The 22,039-nt window shown below is 39.9% G+C and overlaps 1 protein-coding gene across 2 annotated transcripts; it reads right to left on the bottom strand.

The window, feature by feature from the left end:
- Positions 1-13,051: 13,051 nt before the first annotated feature.
- On the bottom strand, positions 13,052-22,039 carry ANKRA2 (ankyrin repeat family A member 2). Of its 2 annotated transcripts, none has more exons than XM_017740691.1 (9): positions 21,906-22,039; positions 21,019-21,407; positions 18,865-19,023; positions 17,418-17,483; positions 15,959-16,056; positions 15,673-15,798; positions 15,209-15,275; positions 15,037-15,117; positions 13,052-13,394 (listed from the first exon to the last, which is right to left on the bottom strand). In XM_017740691.1, exons 2-9 carry the CDS (start codon positions 21,317-21,319, stop codon positions 13,339-13,341), a joined length of 954 nt encoding a protein of 317 aa, XP_017596180.1. In that variant the 5' UTR covers positions 21,320-21,407; positions 21,906-22,039; the 3' UTR covers positions 13,052-13,338. The 2 variants fall into 2 exon arrangements, with proteins under 2 accessions (XP_017596180.1, XP_008636836.1); XM_008638614.2 differs by having other exon boundaries at positions 21,019-21,401; positions 21,906-22,033.

Below are 22,039 nucleotides of genomic sequence, written 5' to 3'. Positions count from 1 at the left end.
CTGGACTAATGCTGTGATTATTTTTCTCTTGGTAAGGAGTTTGGTATGGTTTTCCTAGTCTGTCATTAATTACTACAAACTGAGAATAGTTGTGCTGATTGTTTCTTGTCAGGTTGAACTTCTGGGTACCCATATGAAAGGGACCGAGTACTGAAGAGCTGGCCAGAGTAGCGACCCATGCACCGATACGATTTGAGCATCGTTCTCCGCTTTATTAACTATGCAAGCTGATATCTACTTTGCAAAGATTCACACCCAGTCCCTCTAGACAGCCTCTAATCCGCGGGGGAGCCGACCAGTGTATTGCTTTGCCAAGGACTTTCAGGGGTGCCCGCAGCCAGGTGACTTTCAGGCTTGCCTGCAGCCAGGGGCCAGTTCAGGGGTTTTTCCTCAGCAACCCGGGGTTGTCCAATTTTTCCAGGGGTATCATATGCCCCTGTTCCACAAGGAATGCCTCTACACCTATACTTATAATTATGCCATTACGAATTTGTATCTGTAGTTTTACTCAGGGAAAATGGCACTGTATCTCCTTTCCCAGTATTTTGGACAATGGAGAAATGTAAACAGATGCCTGTGTTTCTGCTGAGCTTTTTATTTTTAAAAAGCTTAGGCCATGTTCAGGTTTTGTCACATTAAGCTCTGAAATAGCTTGACTCAATGCAGCGGTGGGTTCTAGTGAGACTTTTTCATAATGTTTGGAACAGATTTTTGGAAATATTTTCATAATTGTTAATCTTATGCTTTAAGGGCTTTGCAATGTTTTAAAATTAATATGTTCTAATATAAAAACCCAAACAACAGAACCCTTTTGGGAGGTGGTGAAGCTGTGTGGTTTATTAAGCTAGTGGTATACATATGAAAAGCTTCTAACTGTGGTTTTAGAGTAATACTGGTTTTAAAGCTCTAGAAGCCACCTTGCATTATTACATGTTTGTTCTTGTTATTAAAGTCTTGTGAGTCTGTGGTTGTGTCTCTTAGGAAAAATAAGAAAAAAAACCGGTGAGAATTTCACATAATTTATAGTACACGTTTAACATACATGACAAAGGAAGAACATTTGGTTTAAAATGTTCACAGCTCAATACTTCAAATGCAAAATCAATGCTTGTGTATCTTATTATATTGATTTGCCTGGAGTGTGGGGGGAGTTCAGTGTAGTTGCCACCTCTGACATTTTGTGCTGGTACTGTGTTTTGTGGATGAAACATCTTAGAGACACTTTACTTTTCCTCAAGTTGTCTACTGTATCTGCTGAAAACCTAAATGTTGTGTAATGGTACAGTTGCAGTAACAAGCTGTTCTCTCCTTTAAATGTGAGAATAGATCTGAACAAGTTAGGAAACTGGAGTGTTAATATTCAACAGAGATGCAGGGAAGTCCATGTTGATGATGACTAGATTAAAGCCTTAAGTGACTGGCAAGATGGTGGTATATGTAAAGAGGAGAGATTTCTAAGCTAGGTATTTTAAAATATTATTAAGTACTCAGCATGTCTTGCACTCAACTAATACATGCAGTGTGGCTTCTAATTTTTCTGAGCTGTTCTTTCTTCTATCATTTCAGCCACATCTAGCAATCTCTGAGAGTTGCTGAAAATGTTTTCTACTGGATATGATAGTTGAAAGTTCCTGACCAGTAACAGAGATTGGACTCTGTGAGGAAGTCTTATTTTACAAGAAAAAGGACAGCTGCAGCTGAGCCAAGCTTGCTTAGCTTAGGTGAACTGTCTGTAGCATGAGGGAGTACCATGATTAGTTTGACTGTGAGTTGAACTCAGTTGCTTTAAAAATGGATGAAGAGTTGGTGCATATGGAAGCTCTGAGAATCAGGAGTATAACTGTTTCTGTGTGTTCTAATTGACTTTAACCTGTAGTTTCTTGGTAACATGGTACTTACAGTCTCATCATGAAAGTTTTAATTGCTCTGTTAATATTCTGCCTTCATGCACAGATTATCATTAGCAAATAATGTTACTGAATAGAAGGAAGACATCTTATGTAATACTGTTACTGTACTGTCTTGCTGTAATCTGGGTTTTTTGTAAGAGATTTAACAGATGTAATTTATATTGCCTATACATTGCACTGAAGGTATTCTGGTAGTGAAAAAAAAGCCATTCTAACAATGTTTGTGTAGTGCAGAGATTAGTAATACTTTAACAGGTGAGTTACAGCCCAACATTTTGCATTGCTAAGTGAATCCAAACAAAGCAGAACAATTGTTGAACAATTAGTGTTATAATGGTATAGGCACTAATGATTGTAGCCTATGTCTATAACTTCTTACATGGGTGGAAGGCAGAATTCCTACGGTATCTTACTGGTATTCTGATTGGTTGAAGGTCAGTTTGATCATGCAAAAGCTTTTGGTTTCAATAACCAAGATTTGCAACATGTGTCACACAGGGATTTAATGTGCACTGCAGGATACTGGCTGATAAACGAAGTATCTGCTGCACTTGAAATCCTTATTCTGCAATTCTATTGAACAGTGCCTTTATTTTTTTCTGGAAAAATGTAGTAATGGGTTGAATCCTACTCCAAATTTTTAGGACCCACCTGAAGTTAACAGGTGTTAACATTCTCTGTGTAAGTTGTATCTGAGTTAAGTCTATAAGGCTTATGCTGGAGTCTCAAAAATTTCAGCCCTGCACACCTGATCAGTATCCTGCTTCACAACCAACATATAACTTGTGGCAAGTGTTTGCACCTGGATGTTATCACTGAGTTTAAAATGATGCAATAGGATCAGGCAAGGTTTGAAGTTCTTGAAAGTATCAACTGAAACAGAGGGAGCTGTGGGTTTAAGCTGCAGCTCTGGGGATTGTGACTAGTCCTGCTATTCTTTCCTGTTATTTCCAGTAATTGCATCAGGCAAATGTAGATGTAACTGAGCATGACTGGACAGTCAGATCTCTGAACAGCAGCATCTCGTGAGCTGCTGTTTTGTGATGGATTTCTAATAACTGTGTATACACAAGACTACTGCCACCTTTAAGAACACAGCTGAGATGCAGAAGGGCTTCTTGCCCTCTTGTGACTGTAAAAAGAAAGATAAGACGGTTGGATGCCAAAATCTATGCCAGCTATGTGATATTGGTGTTTGACATGACATCTGTGGTATTACACAGAGACTGTGACTGGTAGTCACAATAGAGTAGAATGGTGTTAAAATGTATGTGGTGACAAATACCTTCCTTGTCTCTTCAGTATTGTTGCCTCTGCAGAACTACGAGGAATTAAAAGTGATAATGCCTCATTAGAGCCACGTAGGTGAGTAACATAGCTAAGATACACAGTGAGCAGACTTGAGTAGTTAGGAGCCATTTTTACAATACTTACCATGAACAACTGCATCTTAAACACTTTTGCATTTGAGGTGATATCTGACATTGTTCGGCTTCACCTGCACAGGTCAGTCAACTCATTTTGTTGTGTTAGAGTTGGGGCATTCATCTGCCCCCCCCAGGCATGAGTCTTACGTAACATACAGTGAGAGACAGCTACTGGCTCAAGATTCCTGATCCTGTAAGGTAATGTGAACATAAGTATTTGTAGGATTCAAACCTAAACTAAAAATGACATGAAGTGAAAAAATGGAACAATTGTGTCAGCAGAGTGGCAGGCTTACTGATTTGAGGTGTCCATTACAAGTTTTTGTCCCAGGGACAGTTGGTATCCAAAGCACCAGGGGGGAGTTAATTTGAAAATTCATTTATTTCCCTCCTGGCTGCTTTGCACCAGTTAGTGTTAGGAATCAGTAGTTAGTGCAGTTCTTTCTGTTTAGGGAAGTTCCTAAACAGTGTGAAACCAGCATAGCCAGCTCATGCAGCTGGGGTTTGCCTTTAGCATATGTTGGGGGCAGCATTTGGGTAAACAATCCCCACGTACATCTGCAGCATTTCATGCTCCAGTAATTACTACCCGGGGGTGATGATCTTTAATTTTTTTTTTGGGGGGGGGAGGGGGGGGTTGGGGTGTGCTTTTTACTGTGTAGAAGCTAGACTAGCTTACAGGTCTCAGGATTCACTGAGTCATGATCTTCCACCAGCATACAAAATTCAGACTTGCTTAGATGTGACCTTGTGCATGTATACACTGGTGTCTAGGCTGACCTCTGTCAGGAACTGTATTCTAGATGGATTGTTATTCTCCTTTAGTGCGTCAGCCCTTGCATTTGTACAACAGACCCTTTACTCACGTTATATTTGTTCCTCATATTTTAGCATTGTCCTAGTTTAATCATTAGTACCTTGAAAAATAAGTCATTATTTATTTCAAAATGTGGCGTTGTTTTTACTGCTGATTATGTCCCACTTTGGTAACTCTCTGGTTTCATCAGGATATACAGTATATTTGACAGACAAACTATGTGAGCAGGCTGTAAATTAAATTCCAGTGGAGATGCAAGGCTTCAACAATGCACTGATATATTTTTCTGGGATGCCGTGTACCTTCTTGAAACTGTTTTATGTGAACAGAAAATCATAATGCTTCTAAACAAAAGCCTTTTTGGAGACAATGGCAGTGTTGTTATGCCTGTGATCTTACCCAATACTGGGATACACATTATACCACAGTTGCAGAGTAGATATTGTAAGCTATTTTTGGGATGCATTTTCAGAAACAACTGTGTGTTGAATCACTTAGATTGTAACATTTAAGACAGTCTAGATGTAGCCTTGTGGCAACAAAAGTGGGGTGGAAGGATCTGTGGGGTTTAGCTAAAGCTTGCCTGTTTTTCCATGGTGCTAGAAGCCTGAATAAGTTCTGGCACATTAAATGTGCCTGCAGACTGCACATCATTCAGTGTCCTTTAGCTGACAATCATACACAAAGGTTGAGTCCAGCCATTGGATGGTATGATAGGTCCTCTTAAAATGCTTGGCAGTGATGTATACTAGTCCTGGTGTGAAAGTCATGCTGTTCTGTAAGCTCCATTTTCTGTTTATGAAATAGAAATGCTGATGTGCTAGAAAATTTTGTAGGCTGTGAAAAGCATGTGATGTGATTGTTATTTGCTATGCTTTGATTCCAGTGCTAAAAAAAGAGCATGTACAGCTGATTTACATAATGAATCAAAACAATATCTTCCACAATGCAGGTCAGGATTTTTTTTAGAGGATTATTTAGGGATTACTTAGGTTTATTCTTGCAGGAAAGGGATGAGCTGTACAGTGCAGTCCCACAGCTGTAATCCACCTTGTTGCTGTGTCCAGTTTACTTCTTCCTTTCTGTTGGGCTCTGCAACCTTCCCTGCTGATTCCTGCGTACATGGTTGGCCTCATCACTGCTCATCTGCTGAAGATTGACTGACATGCTTTACAGTCCTGTATGCCTGGAGAGTTGCTAGCTTAATTTGGTGACAAATACCCTCAACAGAAAGATCTATTCAGACGTCATTCCTAGGACTAACCCCTAACAATATCTTTGATCTTTAAAGTTCCAAGTGACTGGATTCCTAATTCACCCAGTTATACATTCATTGCCAGATGGAGCAGTGTACTTCCTGAAAGCATTATGTGCTGCACAGCAGGAGGTGCATGCAAGCGGAACTGCTATAACAATACTAATGATGATCATTCTAGTGATGGGGAGTGTCTGCACTCCAGTGATTTATACTGTTGTTGTAAAGGAAAAAGGTCTGGTCCACAGTGTTCAGGAAAAACTGCTAGAATGTCCCTAACATTAGCTTAGTAGTTAAAAATGCAGAACATACTTGAGTCTATCATCTCAGTAAATACAGTGTTCCATCTTTTTTTTTTTTTTCTTTTTTTTCCCCTATCCCTTATTCCTTCCAATTTCATGAGAATATGGAGTTACATCTGGTTGATGCTAGGGGTAGGCTAGAGCTGTGAATGTGAACTGCTTAGCCAAAACAAGTCACCTAGAATTAGCATAAACTTACATGGTTCCTCTACTTCTGACGTTTTTTGTTCCAGGTACTGTGATAAAACAGTTGTGGAAAATTAATAATAGTTCTGGCATTAGTTTACAGCTGTTTCCTCAGGCTGTGATCTAAGCATCATCATCAGGGTTTAAAGAAAAAAGATGCAAGATTGCTTAAAGGTAGATTAAAGACACAATGAAGTTGCTCTGGAAATGCAAAATTGGTGCATGCTGTAAGTAAAAGTTTGTCTCATGTTGTTTCTCAGCTGAGTAAGAGTAAGGTTCAAAGGCTGATTTTCATCTTGGAGTTGTGGAACATTATTTCTTACTGCAGGAATACTATTGGGTTACCAACTGCTGAGTTCTCTAGAGTTTGCCTCTAGTGCCTCAGTGGCGAACTGTGATCATCTCACATGGATCATGGAAAAGGTGAAGAGCAGAGGCCCCATCTTCCATCACTTGGCTCCCTGCTGTGGGCACCTGCTCCCTGTGTGGCATGAGGAGGTGTAGGATACAGACTTTTTTTTTTAAATACCAAGGAAAAACCCACAGGAGGGCTGAAGGGAGATTATGCTCTACCCTGGGAAGGTCTGGCAGGAGGTTGCTGCTTTCTATAACTGTCTCAGAAACACAAGTGGGGAATTCAAAGTACAAGACAGATGAACAAAGAAGGCAACAGAGTGGAACTAGTAACAGCCGCAGGGAAAACCAGAGCAGACAGGGAAGAGTGTTACAAAGTGCTCATCAAATTTACATGCAAATAGTAATGCTAACATTGTACATGATTAACCAGAATACCCTGCAAAGTCAAACGGGAATGAATAAGACAAAGACTTTGTGCAGCTCTGAAGCATTTGGCTGTTACTACTACATGAAACTGCTGGCAATCTGCTGTGTGAGCAGAGTTCATGGCATTTGTGTTTACACGCTGCACATTGAATTTGGCAAAAAATTATTTAGTTAATCAGGAAAAGCAACTTATTATAGATATGTATCTATCTTAATACTCTGAAAGAGAGCATGCCATCATTCAAGTTCAAATGTAAAAGATGAACAATTACTGTAAGAAATTACATTGGCAAGAGCTTTCGGTAAAAGCTTTGGAGAGAATCAACTTGGCATTAAGATTCTGACTGTAGAATTTTCAGACTCCTCTGGTCTTGTGACAAGGAAACACTGCTGCCTTTGGACCCATGGGTGTGGTTCAAAGGTCATAGTGTCTTCTCACGCCTTAACAGGCTACAGAAATTGTTCACTAGAACAAAATCAGAAAACTGACCTTTCAAAACACTTAACCAATGCTGAAATTCCCACCACTTAGGAATTTTACCACTATAAACAAAGAAAAAATGAATACTGAGAAGTATTTACACCAAGAGAAAAAAAAATTCATTGTTGTGCCTCAGAGAAACACAAAAGTATGTGGAGTGAAGCATGCTGTTAGTATTGCATAATCAACAGTTGTCTGTGCTTTTTACACAGGGATTTTTTTCCTGCGAGTAAAGCTTTTTCTTTGCATTGTTTTTTTTTCCTCTGTTTGCTAACTCTTGACTAACTTTTCCTCGTGGTGTCTGAATCGTAGTTTATGAAATAGTGCTGCTTGGTCCCTGCAGGGTCCTCAAAAGAGCCACAGAAAACTTCAATTCCATGTTCCCTTAGCAGTGTAATGTTACACAGTAATGCAGTAAACAGCTTCTGAAAGATTACCATCTTCACCTTTGTACTCACTCTTGTGGGAGGTGTTGTGATGACTATCTGATGATTGCTTGAAATTCCGCAGAAAAAAGATGGAAGAAATTTTAAATTTTGTTGTCTTAAACTACATTCCTCTATTCCAATGTCTTTGTATATAATTAAAAAATGCATTTTCTAGGATATGTTTTGAGGCAATAGTTAAGAATTAGTCCGTTTTATTTCCTATATATTATCCCATTGCTGACTGAAATTCAAGACAAAATACAAAGCAGATATTGAAGATTCATTATTTAGAACAAGTACTTTCCTGTAACACAAATAATACAGAATGGAAATTCTGTTCTTAATGCATACTGATACAGTTTTGTCTACACATGAGATGTCTTTCAATTTAAGAAAAAATGGCTCAGGTTATGGTATGTTAAGGAAACACAATTTGCATTTTATTTGCATTACTTTTCAACACGTGTGGAAGTTCAGCGTTTGTTTTTACAAAGGACATTAAATCTCAGTATTTTTAATATGCAACTTTACAGTAATGGCCACTTCATGTTATTTTACTTTAAAATTACTTACCAGAGACTTATTTTTCTGGACTTTGATTATGAAACATTTTTTCTCTCTTGTTTCCAAGGCATGTCAGATTTGCTGTTTCTTTCATCTGATTTTATCATGCATGATACAATAAAACTGGTGTAAATGCTATGTAAGAATACAGGTGTCAAAGCCTGGGAGACAGATAATGGAGCAAGGATTTCACCAACACCTGCATGCTCAGTTACATTTTTTTGCTTCACTTCCCCTAAGGCTGGTTCCATTTCAGATTTCAGCTTCACAAAAGAAATGTATCTCTGGCTCTCACATAGCCTTTCACAGGTTAATTCTGACCCAGTGTACAACTCCTATGTACCACAGATGTTTCAGTACCTAGCGTCAGAAAGAAATGTAGCCAGAAATTCAGGTCTAATCCATGTAGGTTTGGAATTTTTTTTCTACATTTTGCCCATTTGTATATTCAGTGACTTTGTTATTTCAAAGTTAGCATTTTTAATTTGTTATTTCTCTTGGTCTGACTCAGAGAACTTGGCTGGATTGTTCTTCAGCCTTCCAGTCCCTTTCATCAGAATCACAGTGCATGTTCTTTAAATAATACTCATTTCCTTCGTGTATGGATTTATTTTCAAATAGAAAAAAATAAGCATAGTAGAGACACTATACAAGAAATACAGGAACTTGGAGGTTGGGGTCTCTACCCATGGACTGGGGAAGAAAGGCAGGGATTAGGCGTGTATGGATGTCAGTAGATGCCAGACCTCTAGTGGACACAATGGAGAAATGCTTGGAACCGTGAACACACGACATGGGGAAAAACCGTATGTACTGTTAGGGAACAGCCACTGAAAAGTCTCTTTCAAAAGCTTATCTATTATTTGTGCAAAACTATTATGTCCCGTCATTCACTGTAGCTTTGTCTAAGTGTAGAAGTCCCAGAAAATCAGTTAACATTGTCTGATTTTTTTCAACTAATTTCAAAATCTTAATTGCTATTTTAACTGAACTGTGTCACTGGGACATCCCCCAGACTGGAGGACAAGAGGCTGGAGAGCAGCCCTGCAAAAAGAGATGTGAGGGTTTGGGTTGGGGACAAATTGAACTTGAGTCAGTGTTGGAGCCCTGGGTTTAGAGAATTTAGGTTTCTGGGATATAATTATATATATGTGTAACAATATGGAGGATTTTGGGTGTGGATTAGCTCTTCTTTTCTTCTCCTTCTTCACAAATCTGAGTGTTCTGGTATTGGTTCAAAAAACCCACACTGTGGGCCATGAATAGATAGTTATTGGATTACAAGTAAAAACATGTTACTTGGTATTTCATAATTGGTTGATTTGGACTTTAAAAGGCCTTGAAAGTTAGAACTCACAGCCATTTTCCACCTTATTAACTAAGAGGCACACATCCTGTGCAGCTGTGCTATAGATAAGAAAATAATAAACATCAATTAGAAGAAAAGCCTGGCATCTCCTGCATTTTAATCCAAACTCTGAGTAAAAGAACTCGCAGTTCAAGAGGCAAGAAACTGAAACAGAGAAAATTAGTAAGTCAGCAGTGCCTGGCAGCCAGGAGGGCCACCTGTGTCCTGGGGGCATCAGGCACAGCATCACCAGCCAGGCAAGGGAGGGGATTGTCCCGCTCTGCTCTGCACTGGGGCAGCCTCACCTCCAGTGCTGGGGCAGCTTTGGGTGCCACAGGATAAGAGAGATACAAAGCTATTGGAGAGTGTCCAAAGGAGGGCCATGAGGATAGTGAAGGGCCTTGAGGTGATGCTGTATAAGGAGCAGCTGAAGGCACTTGGTTTGTTCACAGGCTGGAGGAGACTGAGGTGATGTTATGGCAGCCTACAGCTTCCTCATGAGAGGAAGTGGAGAGGCAGGCACTGATCTCCTCTCAGGTAACCAGAGATAGGACATAAGGAGATGAAATAAAACTGCATTGGGGGGAGTTCAGACTGAACTGAAGGAAAGGCTCTTTATTGAGAGGATGGTTGGTCACTAGAACAGGTTCCCAGGAAAATGGTCTCCAAGCCTGTCAGCATTCAAGGAGCATCTGGATGGTGCTTAGTCAGATGCTTTAGTCTGAGGCAGTCATAGAACATCTCAAGTTGGAAGGGACCCACAGGGATATCCTGCAAAGAGCAGGGAATGCGACTCACTGATCTTTATGGTCCCTTTCAACCTGAGATATTATATGATCCAAAGGACTGCACTGTGGCTGAAGAAGGCTGTAGTGCAGGAGGCTGTGGCTTTTCTTCCCATACAGCTGGTATCTGCTTTCAGCCACTGTGTGAAGAATATTTAGGAGCTAGGAGTTCTGTACTTGCAATTAGACTCCCTTGTACCAAGGAAATTTCAACCTACGATGCACTGGCCTAGTTGTTCCAGGACTGCCAGCGGAAGGCAGGTGGAAAGAAATCAGGTACTGTCAGTGTTCCCACTGAAGCCACATGCTGCTCACTAAGACTCCCCTCCCCCTGTGGCAGACTAGAGAGAGTTGGAGGCACACCAAGTGGTGTGATCAGCAAGACCCACTTATTCCATGCAGCTTTGGTAGCATGACGTGTAGGAGGGACTTCCCCTTTGAACATCCATCCCAGCACTGGCAGTCAGGGTGCCAGAAGACTGCGAACATCAGATTAACCAACGGACATCTAAATTGCAACAATCATGTCTCGTCACTGGATTCACAGTGGTAATATGTTTCTACCCTTTTCCTTTCTTTCTCCTTTCCTTATATATGTTTTTTAAGTGGTACTTTTATGGTTTTATATTATTACTATAGATAACAATAACCAAAATGGCTACATACATCCTCTCCATTGCAACCAAATTGTTCTAAAACAAACCCTACACACACACCCATACACCTGTGTGTGTGTATATATATATATATATATATAAACAAAACTATATATATATATGTAACTACTGATCATTCCGTGTCTTTTCACTTTAATCTGCCCAAAAGGATCTATCTGCTCATTATTCAAATCCCTATAGACTATGTCCAGCACAGTTAATTCTCTCAGTTACTGGATACCTTTTTCCATGGTGTTCCACCTGCTTGGGTGCACTACTAAATCATCCTTGAGAGTACCTTTCCTTCATTCTTTACAGGATTCAACTCCAGGGTCTGAGTTTCTGTCCTCTTCCCAGTCTCCTCATCAGTGCCCACATCCCAGGACAGGGATCCCAGCTGCCTGGCTTCACTACCAGCTGGTTTTGTATCATGGGCTGCAATATCCCAGCATTGGACCAGGCAGGTCCCCAGGGGCTCTCATGAGTGGTGGCTGAAATCTTCTTGCGCATCTCACAGCTCACCCAGGGATAGAAATGGGGTGATTATCTCTGGCCCTGCCTCTTCCTCCTGTTAGGAGGACTCTGCTTCCTCCTCATTCCTCACTGTGTGAACTGATTTGATATTGGATTTCTTCTTCTGTATAGGGGCGACTGCTACCAGCAGAGGTTGTTCCTCTGGTTCAGGTGCAGTTTGAGAGGCCACAGTGCCTGTTGGACTGCTTTCCTCCTCCTCCCCTGAGGGTGCTGCTTAGGGATAAGCAGTGTCCAGGAAACAGTAGCAGGGTCCAGCACATTACAGAACTTTGTGCCTCTCTGGAACTGCCACTGCTGTTTTCCTTCACATACTCTACCACTTTATCAGGATCCTGTAGTTTTTCACAGGCGAACTTCCAAACCACTGAAGCACAATAATCCTTCAAAAGCTGGCCCATTTTCTCCCACATTCCATGCCACTCACGACTATCCATCCTCAGGGCAGATGTCTGAATAACCTCCCTAGAAATATCTAAACACGATGTAGATCGCACTGAGGAAACCTGGCAGACGTAGCAACATGAACATGCTTTCCTTAACATCCAAAGGGAATTCAAAATTCTCAAAAGCTCTTGTAACAGGAGTGAAAAGATGGGGAAAAATCATCCTCTCCCCCTGCCAGATTGGACATGACTATTAATGGAGTCTCAAAAGGTAGTGCATGAGGTAAGGGTAGGCGAGCAGCACTGAATACACATCCCAAATGACCCTCACTGCCCTTGATGTTATCATGCCATAAACTGATGTCACACAGTACAGCAACAGAACAATCCTGATTCCTCTCCCTCCTCTGAAAAATAGTATCAGGAGGAGCACAAACAGGCACATATAAAGGGTTAGGTCCAACACCACACCAACAGACCAATCAACACTGTGACCAGTGGCTCCCTACCTAATACAGCAAATGCTTAGATCAAATCTGACCCTCTGGTCAGATCTGTAATCTCAATCCTTCCTAGTCCATATTGGGTGCCAAACAAGACTGCTGTTTAGGAATGGTACTGCCCAGTTTAGTGCTCCCACTTAGACTCTTCAAACCACACTGCTGCTTGCTTGTTTGCCCACTCCCTCCCCGCTTTCCCCTGGGGTGAGATGGGAAGGGGAATTCAAGGCAGAAAAGGTAAAGATCACAGGTTGAGATAAGAAAAATTTACTGAAAACAGCAATGAGGTAAGAAAACAAACATTAACAGCAACAATATTAGTAACAAAAATATACAAAAGAGAGTGATTCACATGCAAAAAAGCTCACTGCAGAGCTCAACCTGACTCCACTGCAGCCAGTCCAGACCTCCTCGTGCCCTTAGCAAGGAGGTGAGGTGATACAGAATAACTTCTGGGTCCTAGCCCCCTCCTCACTATTGCAAAAATGAACCCTGTCCTGGCTCCAGCCAGGATAAATATTAAGCGGGGAATCTCGAAAACTTGACGCACAGTGCACATTTTGGTATTATTAACGGTAAAGATATCTATCTTCTGTGGTGATATACCTCAATATCTAAACACGTTTTTCCCTGTAAAAATGTATCAATGATGTGATGAAGTAGGACACTTGGCATAGTGCCACCCACTGCACTCAGTGTAAACATTTACATGGTCAGAAATGGGTTTATTTACAAACCTTTTCATGCACAGCAACTGACTTCTCTAAAATTGTATAAAATGTATTTAAGGAAAGGGTGACATTGTATATTTGTATTAACAACAGTGAAAGAAGAGAAAGAATACTAAAAAGCTTAACTAAAACCAGCAAATAGTTGAACTGTGAAGTTACAAAACAACCAACTCTTGTCACCGATTAGAGAGCTAATCAGTAGTTCAAATCTCCAAGCCAAGAAGTGGCACCTGCAGAAGAGCCAACCATTATTCCTTGATGTTTTGAAGTAGCTTTAATAAATGAGACTCAATAACCTGTTGAACTAAAGCAGAGAAAGAGATGAGGTTAATTAGTGTTGATTATTTTGGTATTTTTAGGGTTATACTGTTTTTTCTGGCAGATACCTGCTTGTCCTGTACAATCATTTAATAAAAACCAGATATGTATAAATTCACTCTGTGAAGAAAGTCTGCATTCCTTCAGAGAATAAAAGCCTTATATAATCCAAAAACAATACACCCAGTTAGGCAGATGATGTTTTTTGGGGTCATCATCAGGTCTTTCGTTTGAATAGGCCAATAACGCATGGAAAGCAAATTTTTAGTCTACAAACAGAAAGAAGGCAAAAACATTTATTAGAAACTTCTTCTGTGACACACTTTGAGATTGAGCTCTTGAAGCAGTCTTATATGTAGGCATCTGTGAAGTTTGCTGTGCCTGGATTCAGCTGGGGTAGAGTTAATATTATTCATCTCAGTGGCTGGCATGGGGCTGTGTTTTGGATTTGTGCTGAACTCAGGGTTGATAATACAGAGATGTTTTTGCTGTTGCTGAGCAGGGCTTGCACAGAGCCGAGGCTGTTTCTGCTTTTGGTACTGCCACACTGGGGAGGGGACTGGGGGTGCTTAGGAGCTTGGGAGGAGACAGAGCCTGGACAGGTGACCCCAACTGACCAAAGGGATATTCCAGACCCTGTGGCACCATGCTCAGTGCTTAAAGTGGGGGATGAAGGAGGAAGGGGGGGACATTTGGAGGGATGGAGTTTTGTCTTCCCAAGTAACCATTATGTGTGATGGGGCCCTGCTCTCCTGGAATGGCTGAACACCTGCCTGCCCATGGAAGCAGTGAATGAATTCCTTGTTTTGCTTTGCTTGTGTGCACAGCCTTTGCTTTCCCTATTAAACTGTCTTCTTCTCAACACATGAGTTTTCCAGCTCTCACCCTTCCAATTCTCTCCCTGATCTCTCTGGTGGGGAAGTGAGCTAGTGGCTGGGTGGGGCTTGGCTGGTGGCTGGGGTTAAACCAAGACACTGGCTCATTCATAAGCACAGGGCTCTGCTCGGAGAAGCTACACATAAAGTGCTGGTTTTACTTTTCAATTCATTTCTGTAATGGCAGACATTTCACAGCTTTCAAAATGACAGCAGCAATGAGGGAAAAAACCAATAAGGAGTCCCTTCTTTGCTTCTTGTTTCCATAACCAAATGCGAAAGTATAATTCACTGATTACTGTCTGCCTCCAAGACAAATTAGAGCTAGAGCTGATCTGACTGAAGAAGGTTTTGCAAACTACATCACATCATGCCAGTCAGGTAGGGTGACGGGTTCAGGAGGGCTGCTAGCCTCTTACCACTGTCCAGTAACACACTCCTTTGTACGGAGTGAGGGAGCAGCTCAGCTCCCCTTGTCTGAGTCGTGACTGCATCAGCCCTAAACACCATTATTTGTGTCCACTGATATAGATCCAGGTCAGTTACATTTTCTTACTAATTACCTGACTTTCTGAAACAAGAATGAAAGCTCCTACCCATTTTGGCCTGACACATTTAGGATTATTAAGACTTGCAGGAAAGGTAACATGTTAAGAGGTACAAAACCTCTACTAGGCCATTGCAGCAGCTACATAAATGAAGAGCTGTAAAAACTAAAAATTTTTTAAAAGGGTTTACATTTTCAATACTCACCACTCCGATAGCCCAAGGCTACAGCCAAATCCATGGAATTATAGCCAGCATCCGTTTCGATAGTTGGATCGGCACCACTTTCTATGTAAAACAGGAATAGAATCTTGTATTTCTGACAATGAGAACCAATGGTATATTATTACTGATAATTTGGTTTGGACAGTCTGCTTACCAAGAAGAATTTTTACACATTTCACATGGTTCCCATGTACTGCATATAACAAGGGTGTGCCTCCATTCTGCAAAAGCAGAGAAATGTCTCAGACACTTCACGATTAAGCAGTCACTCCGCAACTGTAATTCCTTAACACACCAATATACTTCCATGTACCAGTAGAAGACTTCCTAGGTTTTATAAAAATGATGTTCTGTTTTAGATCTTCTCAACTTCCACCTTTTTTTGTCTGTTGTTCAAGCTGTGAGATCACACTTCTACAAGAAGTCAGCATTAGTCTCACTCTCTTCCTACCAAGAGGTCAGAACTAGTAGCACCAACTTCTCTTACCCTATGGAAGTTTTGAAACTCCCAGGTATTTCAGAAGAGGTAGAACAACTTTTAAACCCAAGCCAGTGCTATGTCCTGCTTCAATTTTCTGACCACAGCACCATCTGACTAAACTCAAGCTAGAGTCTTACCCAGTCATACTCATTGACATCAACTCCACAGTCGAGCAGCATTTTGACAATATCTGTGTATCCTTTACTGCAGGCCAGTGAGAGGGCACTTTCTCGCCCCTTCCCCAGAATCTGAGGATCTGCACCCTGAAATAAAGTATCAATTAAAAAAAAGAAGCAACTTTGAGGTTTTGCACAGACCTTAACTCTAAAACTTTTGAGCTTGTAGCACCATCAACAAACTTAGGAGGGCAAAACAAACTGAAGAGTACATAAATTCAAAATCAATTGTGATTTTTTTCCTTACATTCTGGAGGAGAAATTCCACTACTGCTATCTGCCCATGAGCTGCAGCCCACATCAGAGGGGTAAATCCTTCTTCATCCTTATGATTGATTAAATTTTCTGTTCAGAGAAAAATACATAACTTGGTAATCCCTTTCACTAATGCACTGTGTATCAGCTGGTGAAATGTGTTGATGTATCCACAAACATTTATTCAATAGGAACCAGTGTGACCTAAAAGTCATTCTCAACTTTAAAACCAAAATTCTGTCCCAGTGGTGGTGGTAATATTCTGTCCAAGAAAGAAAAACACATCTGACTGACCAAAGTAAAATTTCAGCCTTTAGTTTAGTAATTTAAAATTTAAGTTTTTAAGCTCTATGAATCAAACTCTGTTTTTACTCAGAAATGTTACAAGTTGTCTGTAATCTGGGCTTCACCTTTGTAAAGAAGATAAAGGATGTTTGAAAAATATAGAGGTACATCCTGTATTATACTGTAGACCATGTTTTTTTCAATAGAGTGAGCCATACAATCTTGTAAAGAATGAACTTGTACAGCAATATAGATAAAACAACTCAATTCCTCACAAAGTTTATGTAATCAATAAGGTGGTCTGTGAAAACAATTAACGTCTACATCTAGTGCAGCTGGAAGAAGAAAAGAACAATTTCTTTTAACAACTGCTGACAAATATTTCAGCTGGATTTTTTTTTTATCTAAGTACTTTAAAAATTCCAGGCTTATCATAGCACCAAAATAAGCATTTTTAACTGCTACCGACACTCCAAATTTGATTTGCTTTTCATATACATGGCTCATTACAAAGTATTTCAACTCAGTGACTCATAACCTACTTTCCAGGAAACATTTCAACAAGGATGCACTGAAAGCATGGGTGATTACTATTAGTGCAGTAAGAATATACTATTAATGTTACTAAATTCCTAAATCTGTTAGGTAGAGCTGAAATTTTGCATATATATTACAGACACACAAATGTCACACTACTCAGAATGTGTAGTACTATTATATTGCAGGTGTGAGCCATGGCTTAAATTAGTGACATGCAGGTCTTTATGCTGATTGATTAAACAGAGTTGGAAAACCACCCTTAATAGAAGTATATTTTAAATTACAAAGATAAATTTAAAATAAAATAATATAAACTGCTGTGACAGAACTAACATATTCCTTTCTTAGTTCCATGGCTTACCCTATATAGCTAGACAGCAGGATGATGAAGGGATTTACCTACTCCTACTAATGTTAATGTTTTAATTTAAAATGTGAATCATACAGTGAGTGAATAATAGACCGATGCAAAACAACAGTCCACATCTGCAAAAAACAGACACCTCAAATGTCCTCCAATTTGTACCAGAATTAAGGACTTTATAGCTTTGGGGAAAAGGTCAAACACAACAGCATACAAATGGCCCAAAGAAAAAAAGAAGGCCTTTAACCTCCTTCTGACTCACCTTGTTCAATACGTGTGGCCAAATATAACATTTCTCCCTGAGCAGCCAGCTGATGCACTGATAAAGCTGCAAAAAAGGAAGCAAAAGCATGTGTTACATACACCAGTTTTCATTCTGCTCTATGTGGAGCTGAACATAACATGTCCATTGGCTTCAGCAGTACAGAACTTGGAACTGAGAGTGTAGATAATTTCACCTTAGGCTCTGAACTTAAATCACTCTTAAAAACTGAAAATTTTCCAAAGACTTTCACAGGTTTAGGTAATTTTTAAACCAATGCAGCAGTGATTCTTGAAAGCAAAGATACTTCCCACACTGACTCTTTACAAAGCAACATGCTCTCTTCTCTGCTGTTTGGTCAGCAACCCAAGATCATGTTAAGACCATTTATCAAATGAAAACAAACATCTTTTGATAAATTAAGTATGTTTAATTTAAAAATCACACTTAAATCACCAGAAGACCTGCCCTGCTACTCAACAAAGAAATCCTCTAGTGTGACTCTCACATACTACAATGTGGAATAGATCAGACATTACAAAACTATACACAACTCGATATATAGAGGGGAAAACAAAGATTGTGGGCTATTTTTTGTTATTTCCGAGATTATGAAGAAAAAACCTCCGATCCCATGGAAAACTGCATGGGTGCATGGTTTTGATAACTGGAACTTGGAGCAGGCCTGAGAGGTGCTCCGGAGGCTAATATGTAATAAATTATCCACATGATATAGTAACAAAATTAGCCAATGATTACATGAACTGTAAATGTTCACTGTCCTCTTCCAAGTCACTATATGAAAGTTTAGTTTGTTCAGAAAGATGCTGTATTTTGTTCAGTGGCCCATACTGCACCTCCAGATTAATTCTTCCCATGCAAATAGCATTTTTCTTTATAAAAAATTGATTTGTAACTTATAGAGGAAATAATTTACTGATGAAGTAAATTACAGCAAATTAATTTATAAAGAAAATGGTTGACAATTCAGAAAAAAACCCCACCACAAACAATACTTCCTTGATTTTCAAGATCTGTGACAATCATGACACTTGCAGTACTCTGTATTTATATTACATTACATTACATCTTAAGTATTCTGCAGCATTTACCGATCATCTAATTTTAAGATGCACAAGTTCTGAAAACAGAGGCATGAAGTACATTAACTTACAACTTAGCAAAAAATCAGAAAAGCCCTTACCTATACTCTTAAAATCAAGAATTAGATTATTTCTGGAAAATAAACTTCCGTCGTGAATTCCATACATCAGGTGGATGACTATTTTATAGTTGGACCCATGTGAAACTAGACAAGACTATCTCAGGTTTTCTTCCTACCTTAAAGTTCATTTTAACACCAAAGAAAAAAAATGGATAAATCTGTTAAGCATCCAACACACAGTTCACAAGACAATTATTAATAGTACAGCAGAAGGATACTTACAGCTTACAAGCAGAGGCGTTGTAGAGACTTCATTTCCCCTGTGTTTGTTAGTTAGTGTAGTTGATTGTTTTATTGGTGAGAAATGCTTAGTAGTTGAAGGAGTATAAACATGTCTTACTTGGATACCAGGGGAAGGAGAAGTGTGGCTGTTGCATTCGGCTACATTAAACAAAAAACACAAACAGGATTTCAATACTAATAAGAGCATTAAAAGCAAGTCATAGATTCTAAGTCAAACTGTAAAGTACCAGTATCACAAGACCCTTAAAATCCATGTTAAGATGTTGTGACATGTGCTTTTTTCCATTGTGTATTGTGAAAGCTGAATAAAGGGCTGCATTAATTTCTAGCATAGAACACTTATGCTACTTTACACGTTCAGTATGGCTAATGTCACCCAGAGACAAGCTGGTCTCTAAATGAGGTAAGCCTTTGTCTAGATTTTTCAACATGCCTGGCATGGATTTATTAGGTAAGAAGGCTCCACTTAACCTGTCATCTTCTTATAGACACTCTCCAAGGCAATAACATGATCCAGCTCTTGTCAGACTGCTCAGCCTTTGCCTGCTCCCTAACCAGTCCACTGCATGAGTGGAGACAACCTTCATTAACTTCCTTCACCAAGGCTCTTCCCACTCCTGGATAAAATTTTAACAGCATAATGAAAGCCCGATGAATACTTATCCAGCAGGAAGATATGTTCCACTAACTTACATAAAATGCAACAGCAGATCACCACTTAGAATTCAGGAAGTCATTCACTGCTGATGTGTTCCTTCATACTAACTTTTCTTGCCTTCTCTTAGGAGCTAATGGCATTTTATTACAGAATATATTTATATGTTGTCTTGGCTTCTAATTCTCAAAAGCAGCTTTTGGTTTTGAGAAAGAACTGAAAAGCTAAGCAATTTTTAAAAAGCTAACTGATTAAATACTGGAAAGACATATTGAAGGATTAAACTCCATATTGGCTTAATTGATCTGACACCAGTGTGCATGAGTAATTAATGACTGGAAGCTAACTAACGCACACAGTGAATTAACACCATAGAGAACTTTCATCATAAATGGAAGCACAAATTCAGGGAAAGAACTAATTAAAAGAAGTAGAGTGTAACAGAAAGGAAACAAAATTATGTTTTGTTTGCCAATCAAATAGCTACAACTGACCACATTGAATTAAGAGTCCTACTGCAGATTTTGGCCTGTTGTCCCTGGATTTGCAGGACTACTTCTAAGGGATTTACAAATGTTACCTCAGAAAAACCACCCTATTGCTGATGGGCTTAAATCTGCTGCTCAGACCTGTGGCTCTGCTAGTGAGCACTTGAGACAAATCTAAAACGTTTGAAAACTACAATGGCTGAGCTGCAGCCAAACAACACAAGTCAGTGAAACCATCAAAATTCAAAGTAGGCCTGTGTTTGCATTTGTTACAAGAAATAGGTGACATGAACTTCATGAAAAAATACACAGCCAACAGTCTGAAATATGACAGCAAGTGCTAGAAACCACAATTGTTAAAGGGAAGTAGATGGACGTCCTAATTTTGCTCTGCATGAATATCCTCAGCCATGAAAAAGCATGGATCAGTTCTGATGAAGCTGCCCAGAAATGGCTGGATTAGCTGCAGGGATCCAAATGCTGGAGCAGCATTTGCTTTCAAGTAGTCTGAAGCTACACTGGCAAGCCCATTGGTACAACTAGAGGCTTTGTTCAGCCACAGTGATAAACACACATGGCCTGTGTTATTTTTCATCATACTCATGAAAAGATACAACATGTTGCTGAAAGCTACTGAAGCTGAAGTGCTTTCAGTAGTGTTTTGGGAAGAAGCATACTGCTGTAGGACATGCCATACAGAAGCAGCTTGTTTTCATAATCAGCATCAGCTCTTACTAACTTAAAGAGACTTTTTGAGCCACTGGTTTTTCAATCAATATAAGTATGTAAAATGTGATAGAAAAAATAATCTTGGAGGAAGTCAATTTTACATTATTAATCCATTAGCCATATAACAAAAAATGTTAGAGGAACAAATCTTAGAAAAATGATCAATATACATATAAGGCAGAAGCTTTTTTTTTTAAGTAAACATAATAATTTAACAGGATGACACAGCCCACAGATAATGACTTGTACCATAAATTCAACCTTTAAATAAGACAGATGCAACTTCAAGGTCAGAGTTGACTTGATCTTGAATATTTTTACTGTCCTCCTCATTCAAAGACTTCACAAATCGTGAGCAGACATTCATATCAAATCTATTGGGCAAAATGAATTTCATCCCCATGGTGACACTCTGAGCTGGGCCTTCCTCTGTGCTGGTGTCAAGCTGATGCTCCACTTTAATGTCTGGCATGGGTGGAAGGCTGTAGCTCGTGGTGCATTCTTCCACAATTAACTGAGCCCCGACATCTAAGTTTGTTGAAGACGCCATGATCTCAGTCATGTAAAAGTTTCATGCAAAATGGTGCTTCATTGTTTCCAGCCAGGAGCAATTCTGGCCAGCCAAGCCCAATATTTTGAACAACCTGCAACGGAACAGATGCAACACAGATTAAGAACGTTCTGTAAACAACGCATAAAAACACATCAAACTTCATTTAAGATTACAGCATTTAATTTTGCCACTCAAAACACTGGTGAAATATGAACCTTGTTGCTATCACAAGTTAGTGACCGAATTCTACATTTATGTTTCAGCATCTGGATGTTTAAAGCAAATTCCGTAATTAAGCCAGTAGGAGTTCCATCGAAATGATGCTTCGAAATATTTGCCTACTTGCAACAAAAAACCACCACACGACAACCAACCAGATTTATACCAAGCCAGGAACAAACTACAAGAAGATTACTTTATTTCCTAAAAACATTAAACTTGGAGGAAAAGTTAAACTGCCTTTAAGCCCCTTTATGTCTTTCGCTACCTGAGTAACATAAATTGCTTCTACCTACGTCTCCTACGCACGTAGGAAAAAACCCAAATCCCTTTTAAACCGACAAAGGTAACCCCACAATACTCGGGGCTTGCTCACAGTACGGCGGGAAGCCTCAGATGGGGCCGGGCTTCGCGCAGCTCCGGGAACGCCTGGAGACGTCCCCTCACCCTGGAGAAAGTCCGGGAGGCAAGGCCCGAGGGCGGGACGCCCGCACGGCGCGGGCACAGGCG

This window comes from Corvus brachyrhynchos, unplaced genomic scaffold (genome assembly GCF_000691975.1).
Source record: "Corvus brachyrhynchos isolate BGI_N302 unplaced genomic scaffold, ASM69197v1 scaffold467, whole genome shotgun sequence".
Taxonomy (NCBI): Eukaryota; Metazoa; Chordata; class Aves; order Passeriformes; family Corvidae; genus Corvus; species Corvus brachyrhynchos.
This window is presented reverse-complemented; position numbering and strand designations above follow the sequence as displayed.

Coding starts and splice junctions, on each gene's coding strand:
- ANKRA2 (XM_017740691.1), bottom strand. CDS start 21,319: ATGACTGAGATCATGGCGTCTTCAACAAACTTAGATGTCGGGGCTCAG. Junction 16,057..17,417: donor GGCCACACGTATTGAACAAG/GTGAGTCAGAAG, acceptor TTCTCTGAACAG/AAAATTTAATCAATCATAAG. Junction 15,118..15,208: donor ATGTGTAAAAATTCTTCTTG/GTAAGCAGACTG, acceptor TGTTTTACATAG/AAAGTGGTGCCGATCCAACT.